Source organism: Gavialis gangeticus, unplaced genomic scaffold (assembly GCF_001723915.1).
Source record: "Gavialis gangeticus isolate Ggan-Ray unplaced genomic scaffold, GavGan_comp1, whole genome shotgun sequence".
Lineage (NCBI taxonomy): Eukaryota > Metazoa > Chordata > Crocodylia > Gavialidae > Gavialis > Gavialis gangeticus.
The window spans coordinates 20,049,369-20,069,396 of NW_017729022.1; the positions used below are offsets into that span (position 1 = coordinate 20,049,369).

A 20,028-nucleotide genomic window follows, 5' to 3' on the forward strand; every position below is an offset into this window, starting at 1 on the left:
TGTAAGGGGGCAATCAGGAAGGCCAAGGCAGAGATGGAACTGGGACTAGCTACCCAGATCAAGGACAACAAGAAGTCCCTTTTTAAATATACAGGGGGTAAAAAGAAGGTACCGGGTAACATGGGGCCTCTGCAGGACATGCTAGGAAATCTGGTCATTGCACCAGACAGCAAAGCTAACCTATTTAACAATTTCTTTGCCTCCATTTTTCTGAGCAGAGACCAGGTCATCCCCCTCACTGGGACCCCCTTAGGCCCCAAGAGAGGTGCACCCAGGCCTAGGGCCAGAGAGGACCTAGTCAGGGAATTTATGGAGGCACTGGACATATTTAAATCAGCAGGTCCTGATGATCTCCACCCCAGAGTGCTGAGGGAATTAGCAGAGGTCATTGCAGGACCCCTGGCATGGCTTTACGAGCACTCATGGTGCTCTGGCAAGGTGTCAGAGGACTGGAAAAGGGTCAATGTGGTTCCCATTTTCAAAAAAGGGAGAAAGGAGGACCTGGGAAACTATAGGCCAGTTAGTCTTACCTCAGTCCTGGGTAAGCTTTTTGAATTATCCTGGCACATGTCCGCGAGGGGCCAGCAGGAGAGATTATGCTTAGGGGAAACCAACATGGGTTCATTAGAGGCAGGTTCTGTCAGGCCAACCTGGTGGCCTTCTATGACCAGGTCACAAAAGCCTTAGACACAGGTGTTGCAGTGGACATAGTCTTTCTGGACTTTAGGAAGGCCTTCAACACTTTCTCTCACCCCAATCTCATTAAAAAACTTGGAGGACTGTGGCATTGATACCTACACAGTCAGATGGTTTGCAAATTCGCTGGAGGGCTGCACCCAGAGAGTGGTGGTAGATGGGTCCTATTTGACCTGGAGGGATGTGGGCAGTGGGGTTCCTCAGGGTTCAGTCCTCGGGCCTGCACTGTTCAACATCTTCATCAGCGACTTGGACGAGGGGGTAAAAAGCACCTTGTTCAAATTCACAGATGACACTAAGATGTGGGGGGATGTGGGCATGCTAGAATGGAGGAATAGACTACAATCGGACCTGGGCAGGTTACGGGGGGGGGATGAGAACAAGATGGGTTTCAACACTGACAAGATACTACACCTGGGGAGGAAGAACCAGCAGCATACCTACAGGCTGGGGAACTCCCTTCTTGTCAGTGCAGAGGCAGAAAAGGATCTTGCAGTCATTATTGATGCCAAAATGAACATGGGCCAACAATGTGGGAAGTCCAACTGTATCTTGTCATGCATCCACAGATGCATCTCAAGCAGGTCCAAGGAGGTGTTCCTCCCCCTCTATGCGACACTGGTTAGGCCGCAGTTGAAGTACTGGGTCCAGTTATGGGTGCCACACTTCAGGAGGGATGTGGACAACATGGGGAGGGTCCAGAGGAGGGCCACTTGCATGATCGGGGGCAGTAGGGCAGCTCCTACAAGGAGAGGCTAAGGAACCTGAACCTGTTCAGCCTCCACAAGAGAAGGCTGAAGGGGGACCTAGTGGCCATTTACAAACTAGTCGGGGGGACCAGCAGGCATTGGGGGAATCCCTGTTCCCCCAAGCACTACCAGGAGTGACTAGAAATAATGGTCACAAGCTGGCAGAGGATAGATTCAGGCTTGATATCAGGAAGCGCTACTTCACTGTCAGAGCAGCTAGGAGCTGGAACCAACTTCCAAGAAAAGTGGTGCTGGCTCCTACCCTGGGTGTCTTTATGAGGCGGCTAGATGAACACCTTGCCAGGGTTGTTTGACCTCAGTACTCTTTCCTGCCATAGCACGGAGTTGGACTTGATGATCTGCTCAGGTCCCTTCTGACCCTACCAACTATGAAACTATGAAACATCCATATACTGGAAAAGGCCACCAAAATACCGGAGTCTTCTGAGCACTCCTGCAGCAAAGGTGGAGACCCTGCAGTTAAGTGGAGCTGAAAATGGGAAAGGAAGCCTCTTTGATCTTAGCATTGGGCCCATTCCACGTAATAAAGAAGTAGAGAAAACAAATTGTCTAGGCACAGCCTTCAGGAAACATCTCTGCTCTCTATCATGGATGCAAAAAAAAATGTTCTATAGACATGATAACAGTATACCAAACTCACCAGCAAAGGGAACTAACAGGCAAACTGAATAAAAAAAAAGTCACGTGGAATCTTTTGGGACAAAGACAGAAAACCCTTCAGTACTGGATGATAGAGGGAGAAAACAATGCTTGAAACATCTTTTATTAATTAATTGATTTAATCAATATAACTTGTAGCCCATTAGATATTTCTCCTTTAAAATTACAGAAGCATTTTCCTTTGCCTGCAGGGTAAATACGGAAGCTTTTAAGTTTTGTGTGAGTGAAAATAGTGAATTCAGGTTGCAGTCTTAACTTATATCAAAATATACATGCTACAAAATATGTTGTTAGTAAAGTAACCTTGCTGAAAGTGTGACATAAATGATTTCACTGCTTATAATTTGTATAGAAGCTCTCTTCACATAAAAGTTAGGGAGACCTCCTGTAATAGCCAAGGGGACAAAACTCTCTTCTTTCAAGTATCATGTTGACAGTTTCCTCGTTCTCAAAAAGGCTACATGCTTTAGTGAAGCATTTCATCTTGCCTGATCTCCTCACCTGGTTACAATTTTTATTTCTCCCCTAACTTTTTTCTCACTAACCCCAGGATTTATAGGTGCATGAAATGAACAAAATAGGTTCAATACATCCATTTGAGAGTAAAAGCTTGCTTTGGTGTGGATCTTCTCGAACATCTGTAGTGGACTTTACTTCTCAACAACACTTTTGTCTGTGGAAATCCATTTCTTAGCTTGACATCAGAAATGCCCAGAAGTCCTAACATTCAGATCTGATGTGTGGGGCTCTGACAGTCAAACTTATTTGTATTTGTAAATAGATATCTATGTGCCTGATTCAAAGTTCACTGAAGCCAACAGAAGTTGTTCCACCAATTTCACCAAATAGAGATCCTATGCAACTTTTCAACCTGAAAACCAAGTAAAAAATACTAAAATTGCATCTGCAGGTAGCTGTGATACAAAACTTGTGGGAACCAGAAGGAAGGCCAAGTTAAAGTTAGTTTGGAAATCAGGCCCAGTAGCTGCAATGTAGGTGAGCTAAAATATCTGTTGAAACCTTAAATTTGTATCTCCTCAGTTTTGGAAATTCACTTAGTTTTAGGGAAAGAAGTGCAGAGAACCACTGTCCTAGTGTGAATACTCAGATCATGCATAGTTGAGCCCTACAAGCAGATCTCCCTGCAGACCCCAAAACTAGCCAAAAAACCTCAAGAAATTCAGACATTAACAAGCAATCCCGTGACCTTTGTCACAACTACTGCTCTCCCTATGCTTTTAGCCCTCTTTAATTATCATTTGCATTGCTTTATCTAAACTTATACTGTAAATTCCTAGTAGTAAAGACTATGTTTCTTCTGGAGCTTGTTTACTTCTAGCAGGCCTCAAGTGGCCTAAATTTCAGGCTTCCAATGAACTGAGTTTTGGGAAAGGGAAGTGGACATGCTTAGTTCATAAACATGTCAATACAATCCAGTGAATGTGCTGATGCCCATAGTAGCTATTTTTAAGATGTCCAGTTACTTCTATAGCCACTATCTGGTGACTTACTCAAGTGTGCTTAGTGGCTGCACTTAGAAAAAGAGTGAGCAAGAAATTGCATTAGTGGTAGCCACTTACAGCGATTCTATGGGTCTGTCTATTCTGCATCAGCAGTGGGTCGGTAGGAGGACAGAACTTAGCATGCCCAACCTATGACTGGCCCATCCACATATGCTGACAGACTCCAAAGCCATAAGTTTTCCAGTTAGACTGTGAAACAGCATCTCCCCGCCCAACTGCCTAGTGTCCCCTGTTATGATAGTCAGTTCTTTTCACCACAGAAGAATTTCACAGCAGAGCAGACCAATACTTTGTCCCTGACAAGAAAGTAACCTGCCTACGGGGAAAGTTTCATCCTATCTTTATCCTAAGTTGGCTCATGACCTGAGAGATGAGGTTTTATATATTTTTCATGAAATGCATTTATTCTTGAAAAACTGTACGTATTGTATATTGAAATTTTAATGATAAATGAGATACTGGGGGCAATAGGGTAGCTATGACAAGTATATGCTCAAGTGGTTGCAAATTTCTCAGTGATAGATTGGCCATGGGCTTTGGAAAAAAAATTCCATATTAATAATGAGGTGGCAGTAAAGTATAATCACTCTTCCAGGACTAGTATTTTGCTACAGCCTGTACACAGTGCTGAACTGTGATAACATCCTTTCTATGAACCACAAGATATTACTAGAAACTATGAAGGCATGTGTACTGTTTCTCTAAATCTACAGCAGAAAGCCAGGCATAAGGTAAAGAATCTAGGTAGGGGCTCTGAAAGGGAGCAGAAGACAGTATAGCCTTAAAGATGAAGAGTTTTTTTTCTCAATAAAGTTCCTTGTTCAGTATTAAAATAAATCAACTCCTACTGTTACTTACCATTGTTACATGACAGATAGCTATGTCACTTTTTACCCCTTCTAGCTTATGGTACCATTCTTGGACATATTTCAAGTTTTACACTAGTATCAGCAAAAGCAAAGAAAGATTTTTGTTTCATTTTATGGCATAATATCAGTAATATTTTTATACTAACAAAATTTAGTGTGAGAAATGTGTTACCACAGCTGTGATGGTGCCAACCACAACTATCCAGTCTTTTTCCCTTAGTATCTTGTCTATCAATAACATGATAGCATACAGTAGATATAACTTCTCAAGAGCAGGTTCACTTCATGACAAAGCTCACCTTAATTCCAGCTATGGCCTACCTCTCTTTGTGTTTTTGAGGAAACTTTGAAGAAAAAAAGGAATAAAAGATTGAGAGAATAGATTAGCAGGAAGGCAATATTTCTTTCAGCCTTGGCAGCAAAGACAGCAATACGTATTCCATTTTCTGTCCCTTTGCAGCTGTCTAAAGTACCTATGCATCTCTTGTGATTCTGAAGAGGACAGATCATTAACTAACATAGCTGCTTCACTGACACTAATATCAGGCTTGGTTTCAAGATAAATTTCCTTTTCTTGCCAGGCCAGGAAATTCTCTCTCAACTCTCATATACTGCCTTGTTTTATTCATCTGTATTGCTTACTGTAAGGACTTGGGGATTGTAGAAGGGGCAACGGCAGCACATGCTAGGTGCAATAGTAGCAGTAATAGCTGTGGCAACATTGATGCTACCTCTTGACGTTTAAAATCATACTAATTATCGACCTTTCTCTAGCCTTCTGTTTTTAGAAGTTTGTAGCAATAACCGGACTCCTTAAATTTGCTGGGTACCTTTTACAGAATCATATAAAATACAAATGGAAGGGACCTGAAGAGGTCATCAAATTCACCCTTTTGCCCAAAGGCAGGATCAACTAAACCTAAGCCATTCCTGACAGACATTTATCTAATCCAGTGGGTCTCAACCATTTTTAGACTCAAGGCACCCTTTGATAGGGTCATGGCACCCCTCAGAAAATGCCAGTTCTTAGTTTACACTCCTTTTTTTTTTTTTAACTAACAGAGCAGTACTTCTGTTGCAAAGAACTCAGAAAGACTACAACATGTCAGAATGTTTTTAACACCATGAATTCCCATTAGAAATATTGGGGTTTTATCTTGTGCATCATGTTTGCATACCGGCCGGCATGGCACTCCATAGCCCCCTTAAAAGAACCTTGGGGCATCCTGGCTGAGAATCACGGGTCTAACCCGTCTCGTCAATGTTGGAGTTTCCACAGCCTCCCCTGGCAGTATGTTCCAGCACTTAATTATTTTTACACTAAAACTTGACAGGCTAGGAATGGCATTCAGTCTGCTAGCACAGGTGATTATATTATAGTCATAGTTATAGTCTCATTGTTTGATGATCTTCTCCAAGAAATGGATAAAATCCAAGCGTCTATCTATTCCTTTGGCCGTACCTGCTGCCTTGATTTCATTAACCACAGGTTCTGGGGATTGGCTTTGGATCCTGGCAGGGAGGAAGGAAGTAGATTTCTAGCAGCTCTATTCTTTTGTCTCCTAGAGAACCCAAAAAAGGGTGCTGGAAAATAGTTTTCTTCCCTGACATTTCCCTTGTGGCAGTTACCAGCTAATTCAATTCAATCTCTTCTTCACACATAAGACATTACTAAATGAGAGAGAAATACATTCAGGTACAGTAACATCCAGATGAATATCATTTTTTCATCACATTTGGATATGGTTATTTCTCAGTTTGCCTTTATCTGGTTAAGATCAGAACTGACAGGAAAATTGGCTGGCTGAAGCTCAAAACAAATAACGTGGAGAGAACGCTGATGACTAGGGAAACACCTTCGTGAAATCACAGAGTTTGTCTCTGTGACAGAGCGTGCCCTACTTCTGTTAGTAGGGCTACAGTCTCAGGATTGCACACTTCATCCACTGCTGTTTCATTCCCATGTAAAATCAACTCAGTATTCCCAGCTGACTTTCGAACAGCAGCAATGGGGAAAGATGCATTTTTTTTCCCATTTATGTCCGCCTAAGGCTGTGTGTAGACAAAACAAGAGGCATGTGTGCATGACACTTTAAAGCGGGCTAAATGCTTTTGTACCACTTTAATGGTGTTGGTGTTCGCACGCCTTGGCGGTGTATTGTGAATTAATTCCAGTAGGAAATTCGGTGGCGTAATGCACCTTGAATGACTAGGAGTGCAGCAAACTAAAACTCCTCGAAGGAGTTTTAGTTTGCAGCCCTACAGCCACAGAGTGAAGCACCGGGCTTCGTGCAGCTCTGTGCAGCTGTCTGTAGAAAGCCCTGCAGGCAGCCTGGCAGCATCCCAGCAAAGCAGGCTCCACCTAAGAAAAGCAGCGAGCCTGATCCTTCCCCCCCTCCCCTTGGAGCCTGCCTGTCTGAGCTGCACAAGGGCCCCGTGCTTCCCTCCATGGCTGCGGTGCCCGCCAGGATCACCCAACCAGGTGCCTGTGGGCAAGTGCCGCGTCAGGGTGGGGGACACTGCTGCCAGAGGGAAGCACCAGTCCTCCCCCAGCCCAGGGACCTCTCCGCCCCCTGGCAGCTCACCCTCCCCTGCACACCGGAGAGGCAGATAAGTGCAGAGTATGTGCACGACACCATGGTTTAATCAGCCCTAAATGGAAGCAATGTTTTATAAAGCCTACCACTTCAATTTAGGGCCCCTGTTTCTTCTACACGCACCCTAAAAGGCTAACTTTGGTAAGGTCCATAGTCAAAAGGAAGAGGTCTTCATGTCTTATCACCTTAATATTAGATTATTGTACATATTTCTACAACCAGCTTACATGGTGGAGCTTCTCTCAGGAAAAACATGTCAACTTAGGTACCATAGTGTGCATGGGCTTCCATCTATCTCAGGACAACTGAATTCCAGATGCAGATTCAAAGAGTTCATTTTTGACCTATATACTGTCTAATCTAAAAGCCTGCTGGCTTTTAGAAATCTTCTCTCCTTGTGATACATTAGAAGTCATTCACTTTTGTTGCTTTGATTTAATGTTTATATAGAAGGCAAGAGAAGTGCCCAGATTCTGAAACCAATCTTCTAAGGTAATTCAGCTGTTTATGAAGGCAGTCGCAAAAGGGAACTGTTAGAGAGAGCCTGAAGGCTGATTTTGAAGTCTGGTCTTTAAATTGTCAGCACGTTGCCTATATAGGAGGACATCTCATTAGATTAACTTTTACTCTATATGCTTAGAGAATATACAGCAGCATCTAAGAGTAGATTAAAATATATATTTTTTTAAATGAATGTTGCCACTAGTAGCAGCTGTGTTAAATTTAGAAATAATTCATCATCTCTACATGTGAGGGAGAAGCAGATGAAGTGAAAATGGCAGTATTAATAGAGAGCAACAAAACTATTTATTTAGAGTTGGGATTTTGCATATTAATCAACCTTTGGCATTATGGATGGCCATTTGGCAAGCCTGGATGTGATGTCTTCTTCTCTTCCAAGAACATGTTGTTCATTTTTTTCCCCAGTGTTGGATGCCATGATTCAAAATTAGATTAAATGAATATTACAAATATCTGACTTTAGGCTCTCTCTAATATTGTTTGGGAATGCAGATAAACACACTAAATATGGATTTCTTTCTGTCCCTGCAATATTTTTGTTTTCTCACACCAGTCATCCATCTCTGGTATCGATTTGGAAAGCAGATTTGGATTTCAAATGTAGATAAATATACTCAATATGGATTTCTCTCTGCCCCCTGCAATATTTCTCTTTTATTTCTCTCTGTCCCTGAAATATTTATTATTTTTTATGGTAGTCTATTCCTAATATTGGTTTGAAATATAGTTACATAGTAATGCATTCAATATTGATTTCTCTCTATCCTGTATTCTGCTTTTCCCCACACATTAAAGAATATTAGCACAATTTTCAAAGTGACCATACACCTCCAGTTCCCACTAATTTCAAAAGAGTTCAGTGTGGCTGGGTTAGCATTTCAAAACCTAGACCATTCATTTTCAACAGTTTGTATCCAACATCATATTACACTTGGGGAAAAAAAACAACGGAAATTACATTTGGAAAAAACCCTTCTCTTTAATTTGTTACTAGAAGGACATTATATAATCTGCCTGGGCAATTCAGCACTGCTTTTTTGGTGCTTTTATCTAATAGCTGATTGAATCAGCTTTATATAAAAGGGTCAAAAAACCCTGCTAAAGCACCCAATCTATACAGAAGCTGGGTTGAACTAATGCACTGCCTCTTCCGGTAAAGCACTTTTTGTTTGTTTTCTTCAAATCTGTCAGCAGCCAGTATTTTTTCAGTTACATCCCTTTTCCTTGGAAAATGGGCTTTCACTGGAAATTAAGGAAGAGCCATCTTATCTTGTGATTTTTCAAGAAATATAAATGATCTTTTTCTGTCACGCACTATCAGATTTTAATTTTATATAGTTTTACATCTACTAATCACATTTAAAATGTTGTACAATGACTGCCAATTACTGTTGGACAGCAGATTCTTAGAATTTTGTTCTTACATCTGAAAATGTGACATATTTAATCAAAGCACGGTTGCATATTTACAGAATACGTATTTAAGCATATTTTAAAATATGTTGTCATTTGAAGGTGTCCAAAACCATGGCTGATATATATATATATAAAGAAACTTATTCCTGAATAGTTTGCCACTACAGAGGTTTATCAAAGGAAGGCTACATTCAAAATGTAGTGTTGCCTTTCTTGTATAGTATCTTATTCTAAAAACAGTTGGCATTGAAGTATTTATGGGGTATTATAGATTATGAGTAAAAGGAGAGAACACAACCACTTTCCTATTTCTCTACAACTTTTTTCCTTAGAACAGCATCTCTGTTATTTGAAATAAGCCTGTAGTTTTAAAGGCAGTGGAAAACATGTTATTAACCATTACAAGCACAGCTGGCTTCTGTGTGTGACTTAAAATCCCCCACAGAAAACCCTATTCCTTGATGTAATGAATGTGTGTGCATACCTTCCTGTCAATTGAAATTAAAAAGGAATCATTCTTCCTAACAAAATAACTTGTGTGGGATATTGCTTTCTAGTGTTTTTGAAGGATTCCTTTAATAGAAACTCACAAAAGCATTTTGTCAGCTAAAGTGACTAGCTAAAGGCTTTCAGAGTTTAATGTATTCACACATAATAAAATATTTATAATTACTTAGTAAACCTGCTCATTCATCTAAATTTGTCTGGGCAGAAATGAAGTTGCCCAAACAATTTACCCACTGAAAATGATAAATGTATGACAATTTTGAATCTCCTCCCATTCTCCACCTTTACTGAATGCTAATAAAAATGCACACATTAAAAAAAAACATAGAGAAGAGCTCAAATAAATAACTGACACCCAAACAGAGATTTAGAGCATCTCACAGTTTAGGGTTCCTCATGCAATATATTAATAATGCATTTTCATTCAAATCCTCCAGGATTTCTTGATGTTCACATCTATGGCTTTCATGCTGAAGTGGTTCTAATAAAATACCTCCAGGTATACACCAAAATTAAAATATGGTAGGTGCATCTCATTCTCTGTACACCTGTGTATGAGTACACTCATTGCCCTGTTTACAGTCAGGTACATCTAATAGTATAAGAGGCATGAACCCTAAGAGCTGCCTTAAGGAGAGTGAGGAGGGAGAGGGAAGGGGCTGCCAGAATAGACCATGGGATGCCTCACCTTCACATCCCCAACTCTGTGCGCACTTTCCAGCTCCAACCCCCAGAACAAGCAATGGTGTCGAATGAGTGTGTGTCAATAAGCCTATGGCACTCTAACAAATGTAGCTCTATAGTGTGGAAGCAGAATTCATTGCTGCTATGGAGAGATGTCATCCCATTTTCTTACCACCAAAAACATGCCTGCTCAATATGGGTGTCTGCAGCAAAAAGAATGAGTTGATAACCCCCCTCAGCAGCTTTAACTTCAGCTGACACTTCTGCATCCTGCCCACTACCACCTCTGGAGCCAAAAAGCAGAGTGGGGAAGAGAGGGAGGACTGCCCTGGGCACAGTCCTGGGCAATTATAACCCTAAGTATATCTTTGTAAGGTATTCATAGTTGTTAGCTGTCCTGGACATCTCCTAACCAGGAGAATGCATTCTTAGCAATTTACTTCCTTAAGTGAATACCTGATGGGACCATCACCTACTTGGTTGGATATGAGGTTGTTTGAGGCAGAGAGAAAGTACCTTGATATTCCATATGGCTGAATAATTCTTTACTCATTTTTAGCCAAATGGAAAAGATCTCAGGGCTTGGGTAAAACAAAGGACAAATTTAATTACATAATTCAAAGAAAAAATCTAAAGAAGTAGGAGGGAGAGATGTAGTGAAAAAAGTAGCATAATACACAGAACAAGAAAACATAAGAAATCACAGCAAAAAAAAAGCTTGCCCTATTTATTGCTTAAATAACAACAGAAACAAAATCTCTCCAACATAATATCATATTAAATGTGCCACAAGCTAACATAGTTCATCCCACCTTTACTGTGTACATATTTCATCTTTACCAGCAACCCCCTTAGGGTTACATATTTGATATGACTGTCCCTTCTTCCAGCTTTTGTAGGTAGGACTGATAAGCAATAGAAATCTCCCACTTCTTAGACATGCTGTCTATTTGAGCTTGAAGAACTCAACTATAATTCACAAAATGTAAGAAAACAGGTTTCTGCCTAAGCCAATTTAAGGGGCAAGCCACCAGGGCAACAGCTCCAGGCCATGAGTGGTGGGAACTAAGTTAAGTTAGGTTATAGCTATGGAGCGAACAGAATAGCAGTACAAGCCATTCAATGTGGAAAGAGGGAGTGGTCTTGCCTTAGCCAATGCATCTGCGTCCCATAAGTGGAATGTCAGTTCTGACTCTAGCAAGATTTAATGACTGCCTTGGGTAACAGCAAATTCAAAAGCTAAAACTAATCATCCTCAGTCTCTCATTTCATTATTGCCATGAAGAAAAGAATATTGGGAGAGAAGTGCATTTCCTAACAGGCTTAAGCCAATAGAAAAACAGAATTAAAAAAAATACACTCACTCTCTCTAGGCACATTGGCTATTTACAGATGTAAAAAATAAAAAAAATTAAAAAGGTGCTTTACTTTAAAATCTGCACAGCCCCACACCAAGCCCGCTGCATGCCCAGAAGAGACATCACATTAGTTAGACCCAGCTCGCCCAACATGTGTATAGATTGGGCAATTCAGCACTGCTTTTTTGGTGCTTTTATCTAATAGCTGATTGAATCAGCTTTATATAAAAGGGTCAAAAAACCCTGCTAAAGCACCCAATCTATACAGAAGCTGGGTTGAACTAATGCACTGCCTCTTCCGGTAAAGCACTATTTGTTTGTTTTCTCCAAATCTGTCAGCAGCCAGTATTTTTTCAGTTACATCCCTTTTCCATGGAAAATGGGCTTTCATTGGAAATTAAGGGGGTTTTACTATTATTTTTCGTAATCTATTTCTGAATATCCTCTTCCATTCCAGTGAAATGCTATGATAGGTAGTCACACTCAGATTTCTATCTAAATATAATTAAATCACTATTGTGCTAGTTTAGCATTTGCCCTCTCATAACTGTTTGACGACACAGACACAAACTTTACAAACCACCTAAATACAAATGTGATGGAATAAAATTATTATGAAGATCATTCTCCATTTACTGCTTTTCCATGATAAATAAATATCATCTTTTTCTACTACTAAACACACTGAGATGAAGTTGTTTTGGGGGTTTTTTTATAACTTGCATCCGAGGCCAAATTAACCAAAATGCCTCAGAGCGAAAAAGGAGGCATACACCCAATGGATGGGAAGGGCCATCACCAAGGAGGATTATACCTCCTTGGCTCAAGATTGTAGGGGGGTTATTAGGAAGGCTAAGGCAGAGATAGAACTGGGACTAGCGACCAGGATCAAAGATAACAAGAAGTCCTTTTTTAAATACGTAGTAGGTAAAAAGAAGGTACCAAATAATGTGGGACCTCTGCAGGACATGCTTGGTAATCTGGTGGTAGCACCAGATGATAAAGCTAATCTCTTTAACAGCTTCTTTGCTTCCATTTTTCTGAGCAGGGACAGGGACAACCTCCCCTCTGGGATTCCGGACAGACCCAGGGGAGATGCTGCCAGGCCCAGGGTCAGTGAGGACCTAGTCAGGGAACTTCTGGAGGGACTAGATGTGTTCAAATCAGCAGGTCCTGATGATCTCCACCCCAGAGTGCTTAGGGACCTGGCAGAAGTCATTGCAGGACCCCTGACACAGCTTTATGAGCCCTCGTGATGCTCTGATGAGGTGCCTGATGACTGGAAAGGGGCCAATATGGTCCCCATTTTCAAAAAAGGGAGGAAAGAGGACCCAGGAAACTATAGCCCCTTTAGTCTTACCTCGGTCCTGGGGAAGCTCTTTGAGAAACTTATCCAGGAGCACATCTGAGAAGGGCCAGCAGGTGAGTTTATGCTTAGGGGCAATAAACATGGGTTCATTAGAGGCAGTTCCTATCAGACCAACCTGGTGGCCTTCTATGACCAGGTCACAAAAGCCTTGGACGCAGGTGTCATGGTGGATGTAGTCTTCCTAGACTTTTGGAAGGCCTTCAACACTGTCTCTCGTCCCATCCTCATTAAAAAATTAGGCGTCTGTGGTGTTGATGCCTACACAGTCAGATGGGTCGCAAATTGGCTGGAGGGCTGCACCCAGAGAGTGGTGGTGGACAGGTCATTTTTGACCTGGAGAGATGTGGGCAGTGGGGTTCCCCAGGGCTCGGTCCTCAGGCCCGCACTGTTCAATATCTTTATCGGCGATTTGGACAAGGGGGTGAAAAGCACCTTGTTCAAGTTTGCAGATGACACTAAGATGTGGAGAGAAGTGAGTATGCTAGAAGAGAGGGACAGGCTACAGCTAGATCTTGACAGGTTACAGAGGTGGGAGGTTGAGAATAGGATGGGTTTCAATATGGACAAGTGCAAGGTGTTGTACCTAGGGAGAAAGAACCAGCAGCATACCTATAGGCTGGGGAACTTCCTTCTCATCAGCACAGAGGCAGAGAAGGATCTTGGAATCACTGTTGATTCCAAGATGAACATGGGCTGCCAGTGTGGGGACACGGTCAGGAAGGCTAACCACACTTTGTCATGCATCCATAGATGCATCACGAGCAGGTCCAGGGAGGTGATCCCCCCTTCTATGCAACATTGGTCAGGCCACAGTTGGAGTACTACATCCAGTTCTGGGCACTGCACTTCAGGAGGGTGTGGACAGCATCGAGAGTGTCCAGAGGAGGGCCACTCACATTACTGGGGGCAGCAGGACAGGCCCTATAATGAGAGGCTACAGGACCTGAACCTGTTCAGCCTCCACAAAAGAAGGCTGAGGGGGGATCTGGTGGCCACCTATAAACTTGCCAAGGGGGACCAGCAGGCAATGGGAGAGTCCCTGTTCCCCCAAGCACTACTGGGGGTAACATGGCAGGAGGTCAGACTAGATGATCTACTTAGGTCCCTTCCGACCCTACCAACTATGAAACTATAATTCTAGATCCAAGAGTCTAGAACCATCAGTGGCCCTTCTACCAGCAAATATCCTCCACCCACACCTGGGTCTTCAGATGTTTCCAAAACCTTTGGTGGGCATCCTATTGCAGGCCCAAGCCAGGAGGCTTGGGGTTTGGATGCCCCTGAGTTGTGTTTGCTCTTAGCCATAAGGCCCTTGGAGCAAGGAAGGGAGGACTGAGATGAAGTAGGACAGTGATTTTTTGTAATATCATTCCAAAATGCTTAAAACAGGGCTGTCCAATTGGCAGCCAATGGGTCACATTCAGCCCTCAAAGGATTAGCATGTGGCCCACAGGTTCACACCTGGCCACCACTGACCTGACCCGTGGCAGCCAGATTCTTTGGGTTCCCCTGCCCTCCTCTGGCTTGTACTTCCTGCCCTGCTCCTGGGGGTTACAGAGTACAGCAGGAGGAGATCAGGGGGCCCAAGATTCATGCATGAGAGGGCCTACAATACCTGTGTGCCTATGCAGCAGGAAGATGCTGGGCTGCTCATGACAAAGGAGCTAGGCAGCCTGCACTGCAGGTGAGTGGTACTAGCTTTCATGTCTGCTTTGTTCTTAATTAACACAAACTTTCCAGCTTGCTTTGTTTCTTTTTGCTTTTATATTATAAATGGTGATCACATATGGGTTATTTCATTTGATAATCAAAAGCTCATTATTCTTGGCCTCTTAATAGTGGGCACATCTACATAAGATATTTACTGTGGAGCCACCTAATTAACTCCGCAGTAAAGTCTCAGCATCTACACATGTGCCCCTATTAGACTGCAGGAAACTAATTAACTCTGCCAAAGATTAGTACTTGTAAATACAAGTACTATCCTGCAATAGCATTCTTTAATGTGCAGCAACGCATTTGTAGATACTGATGGGGCTGCTGGGGGCACAAGGGTGCTTTAGTGTAGGGCTGCTTGCTGGCTAGTTCCACACTGGAGCACCCTCATGCCCCAGCTAGCTCCTCCGAAGCACATTGAGGAGGGTTGGAGCAGCCCCAGGTTGGTAGGTTGGTTCCTGGGGCTCCCTGTCAGCCAGAGCTGCTCCGACTTGGCTCAATATGCTTTGGTCTCAGCTGTATGTTAAGTTTATTGCATTGCATTAATATCATATATAGACGTGTCCACTGACTCTATGTAGGACTTTTTATTAGTTTTCTAAGAATATGTTGTTTGAAACTAGAGAATTCTCTTTCCCTTTGGGAAAAAGATGAAAATGCTGTAGCCACCATATACTACGGAAAACAATTTGCTTTCTGATAACAGGTTACTTCAGATGAAAAAGTTGTTCACCTTTATGGGTATAAAGAAAAAATTCCTGTCCTAAGGTATCATTCTCAAAATGACATAATTTAGTTATAGGGAGGTCACAGAAAGTAGGAATGGTGAGAAAGATGAAGACTAGATGAACATGAGAGAGAGATGTAACCTAAAGACATTTTTTTCTCCAGTTTCTTTTCTATATCTGTTCAACTATTGATTCAACTGTTGTTGAATCATCTTATTCTATTTGGATATGCTAGCTACATATATCCTTTATATATATATAAATATATACATGCCTGCATATAGATTCATATGAATGCATGAAAATTAGGTGAGGGTGTTGTTCAACCAGAGATTAGTGCTAAAACTAATAATTTCAGGTGATATTTTAAAAGGAAGAACGGCTTACCTAAAAAGTAGCTTTCACCCCCCAAAATGTCAAAATGGTTTAAAACTCATACATAAAGAATAGAAGGTGTGTAGCCAGTCAGTGCACCATACATTGCAACATAAATAAGAGAAATGTTTGTGTCCAATGCTATAAAATCTTTAGTGTCTACAAATGGCACAGAGGCCCCATCTAAAAGAAACACACACAAACACACACAATAATTTATATGGTAACCAATTATGGCTTGGTCCTACAAAATATTATTAAATAACTTCAAGTACAGGAGCAGTCTCATTGCAACTCACATGGGCATGTCTGCTTGAATGATGGATACTTAAATTGTCTCACAAGGTTGAGTTGACCTTACTGGTGTTTGAAGTTGAGGTTTTGAGAAGTCTAGATACTTAAGTTATCTAAGGAAATTTGTTATCCTTCTACTTTTGTTAGCAAATAAAAAGTTTCAGATTCCCCAAATTTACTTTGTTTTCTGTAAATTGCACATGATGTTAGATAGATTTCTTCTAATGCAATTTTGAACCAACAATATAAAAAGTGTCAAATGCAAAAAGGAACCCTAATAAAATGTTTTAGTAATTCTCAATCTTACAAGACATAAAGCACCAGAAGATTGTTCTGTAATGACAGTAAATATGTACCATATTCATCAGTTTCTATGTAGAAACTTGGTAATTCTATGTAACTAATAAAAATGCATTTGTTTTACACCTTGTAAACCAATGTCTTGTGAATCTGGAACATTAACATGGGCTTAGCAAGATGTGAACGATTTTTGCAGCCAGTCATGGAGGGAAACACCTATCAAATGTTATATAAATTGTCATTACTGTTTGATGAGAAAGGGTTTGATTGTATTCTCTTTATTGCTACCTGAGGATGACAGGAATAATGAATACTATGATCAATCATCTGCAAAGTAAACTGTGATAAGCATGAAGGCCCAGGAAAGTCCAATGTCGATATAACTCTTTACCCACCTCACTATTCTTCCATCCTGTTTCCTTTTCAGTTTTTCTGAGTTAGTCTGGATCTGCATGTTACCTGGTGGTAAAAAGTTAACTTGGTACTGTACCTACCCTAGTTGTTTTCACTTTATTCCCAGAAGAACAGCTCCATCCTTTCCGATCTGGAAGAACTTTACATTCTTCCCCTTCAAGACACGGCTGCATGTGGCACCACCATTTCTGTTCCACTATCGAAGCTACAGGAGGGGAAAACATAGATATTTATATATTCATAAAATGGCTGCATTAATGTGTCATTAATATACAGCATTTATTTTAGTCTCCCTCAAAATCTTAGGAGAAATGTACTGGCTGATATCTACATTTTAATTTGCATGTGAGTCAGAATCTTTCTAAATAAAGTAAGACTATTTATGAAAGGTTCTGTGTAATGAATTTATATTTATTTAAATTTATCTTATTTCAAGTATAAATTTCACAGCATTCCTTTGCCATCACTGTATTTTCTTAGCCAGCTAGGTTTCTAAGTTTTGCAGTAGATTTCTGTGGCTTAAGTTAGTATATTTTGTTTGTACATGCTGATTAAATTTATTCCCCAAAGATGACATATTTACAGCTTCCATGATGGCCAACAACAACAGTATGAAGCTCATGTAAAGGGTGATACAACTCTGATCCTCTGTCAGAGAAAGAGAAGTGCAAAATAACCCAATATTTTCCCAAATACGATCTCATGTGAGATTTAAGTACAATATTAATATTGCATTATAGATGGAATTGGCTAAGACTGATAATGAGCCAAAATATATACATATAGTTCAGATTGTTGTTTTCTTTGTTGCAAAATAATATATGAATAACATGTGAGACAGCGGTATGCAAAACTGATATGCTGATGTAGCATTAGCACAAACACTTTTAATTAAATGAAACTGATATGATACTAAGGGCACTCATAGTTAGATCAAGGTTTCTTTCTCAGGAGGTCTCTTTCACAGGCTTCTAATAATTTGATTTAGTGTTTCCATAGAGTAATAGTAAATAATTAATTTTTCATATCTTCTTCTCCCATTCATCTTGGGTGTACATTTCATAACTCAGAATCCTTCACACCATTTTTAAAGAATGCTGGCTTAAGGGAAAGTCTCAGTGTTCACACTAAGTATTACAAAACCCACTAAAAAAATGCAACAAAATGAAGGAATAGAAGAAGTCGCACCATCAACACAAGAAGGAGCTGCTCGAGTGGTACCTGCTACCTGCCCTGGAAAGCAGGAGCACTTGACTGTCTGTGACCTTTCTTCTATCTTGTTCTTATTACAACATCTGTGGAGTGCCACCACCTCACAGGTTCCAGTTTTAACATGGTGAGCTGTGCAAACAAGAAGAAGATGATGATGGTGATAACATTCCTAAGTACCAAGCTTTTTTAATTAGAAATACATTAAATTTAGCTCTATAAAGGAATCTGCCATGCATGAAACTAGAATTACAATGATGCTAGCACTCTAATGCAAAGTTGAATTCTTTTCTAAATGTAGTATAAGTAACTCATGCAGAAAACTCCTGGTGAGGTAAGAACAATTAGAGAAGAATGTATACTGAAGTATTTCACTGAAGCAAGCAAAGACGTTATCAAGGTATAATAAAAATGTATCCATTTCTCAAATTTATTACGTACTTTTGTCTCTTTATAAAAGTTAATAAAACCTATTTTCTTAGTGTGAGATCCTGAAATAAAAGTTTTCCAGCATTAAAATACCCATATGTACTATACTACATATACTTTATGTACATACAATACCCATATGTACATATGCTCTTTTGGAATCCGTATGTACTATTGATAGAATCTAATTATAGAATCCAGGTATAGAATCTAATTATTGGAGGATTGCTTTGAATTTGTCCCCCTCCCGCCGCAACAGCAAGGAAAATAAATCTGAGGGATCGGGTAACCCCTTGCCCTCTGCACACACCCCCAACTTCTTTCCTCTTCAGTCCTTTCCTCCTATCCTTTTTTGGACCCTGCATTCCCTGAGCACAGCAAAGTGAGAGGCAAATCTGAGAACACTGACCTTGAAATAAACATGCCTATAATAATTTGCATATAGGCAAATTACTATGGGTACCCATAGACTTAGTCCATCCAGAATTGCTGCAGTTTACCTTTTATGAAATTGCTGCAAGTTTAAGTGCAGGTACTCTTTACACACATTTCAAGCAGAAGTTTTGCACCTTTTTATATATAGCACAATCTATGCACGATATTAGTCCAAAGCCAAAAGACTCATGATTTACCATATACTACATTAGGCTGGATCCCACCAGAGTCAACAGCATTTCAAGCTATAGTAATCCCAAAGCTCAGCACTGCTCAGTGTGTGTGTGTGCATACTCTAGATAAACCCCTGCCACCCCCAAAATCCATGATTAAAGGGAAGAGGAAGATTAGTGGGAGCAATAAACCAGATCTGCAAAGAGAAAGAAGATGGGAAGAAGCAAGAGATGGAGTGGCAGGTAATCTACACCTGAGAATAAGATCAGTAGTAACAAGGGAAGGAGAACAGAGAAATCAGACAATGAATAGACATAAAATTATAGAAAAAAATATTGTTTGAAATTTTGGGTATTAAAGTAGAACATCTGAATAGCCTGGTCACCTTTCCTAACTGGAAGTCTTGGGAAATTTCATATTGGAGCCAAGAAGGTTATGAGGATTTTTGGAAGACATATGTGGCAGTAGGTGAGAAAGAAGAACTGAAAGGGATGTTTTATTGCAGGGGAAAAGACAAGAGAAAGGACTATATTATTAGAATGTACACCAACATTCTTGAGATGGGGGAGATAGAGAAACTGTTGGAGAATTATGTACAAAAAATTATGCATGTTGAGAAAATACATGATAAATATGGTATATGGACAGGACTTCGGAGATCTCAGGTGGTAATGACAAGGTGGACCAAAATCAATTTATTTTAAAATAAAAAAAAATTGATATTTTTTAATTTAAATCGAATTTTTTACATTTGAATTGGGTTTTTTAATTTTTCTTTAAATCGTCAGGACAGATGTTGTAAATGCTGTATTGAGTTGTAAATTAACATGTTTTATTGATCAGATTTGTGCCATTGTTTAAGAAATATGTGAAGAAGTATCAGTGGGTAACTTGATTTAAATCAAGGTTTTCTCTTTCATAGACATTAGGGCTGGAAGGGACCTCAGAACATCATCGAGTCCAGCCCCCCGCCCGAAGGGCAG

At 40.6% G+C, this 20,028-nt stretch overlaps 1 protein-coding gene across 5 annotated transcripts in view; it reads right to left on the bottom strand.

Moving 5' to 3' along the window:
- FAM19A2 (family with sequence similarity 19 member A2, C-C motif chemokine like) overlaps nt 1-20,028 on the bottom strand; it is a 441,285-nt gene that overhangs the window by 26,182 nt on the left and 395,075 nt on the right. For 3 of the 5 annotated variants that reach the window (XM_019514632.1, XM_019514633.1, XM_019514634.1), the window contains 3 exons: nt 17,987-18,139; nt 16,879-17,003; nt 16,673-16,711 (listed from right to left, as the gene is read on the bottom strand). In XM_019514632.1, the coding sequence (XP_019370177.1) occupies nt 16,673-16,711; nt 16,879-17,003; nt 17,987-18,139 (317 nt within the window). The remainder of the gene's footprint in view (nt 1-16,672; nt 16,712-16,878; nt 17,004-17,986; nt 18,140-20,028) is intronic. The other 2 variants (XM_019514636.1, XM_019514635.1) reach the window with 1 other exon arrangement.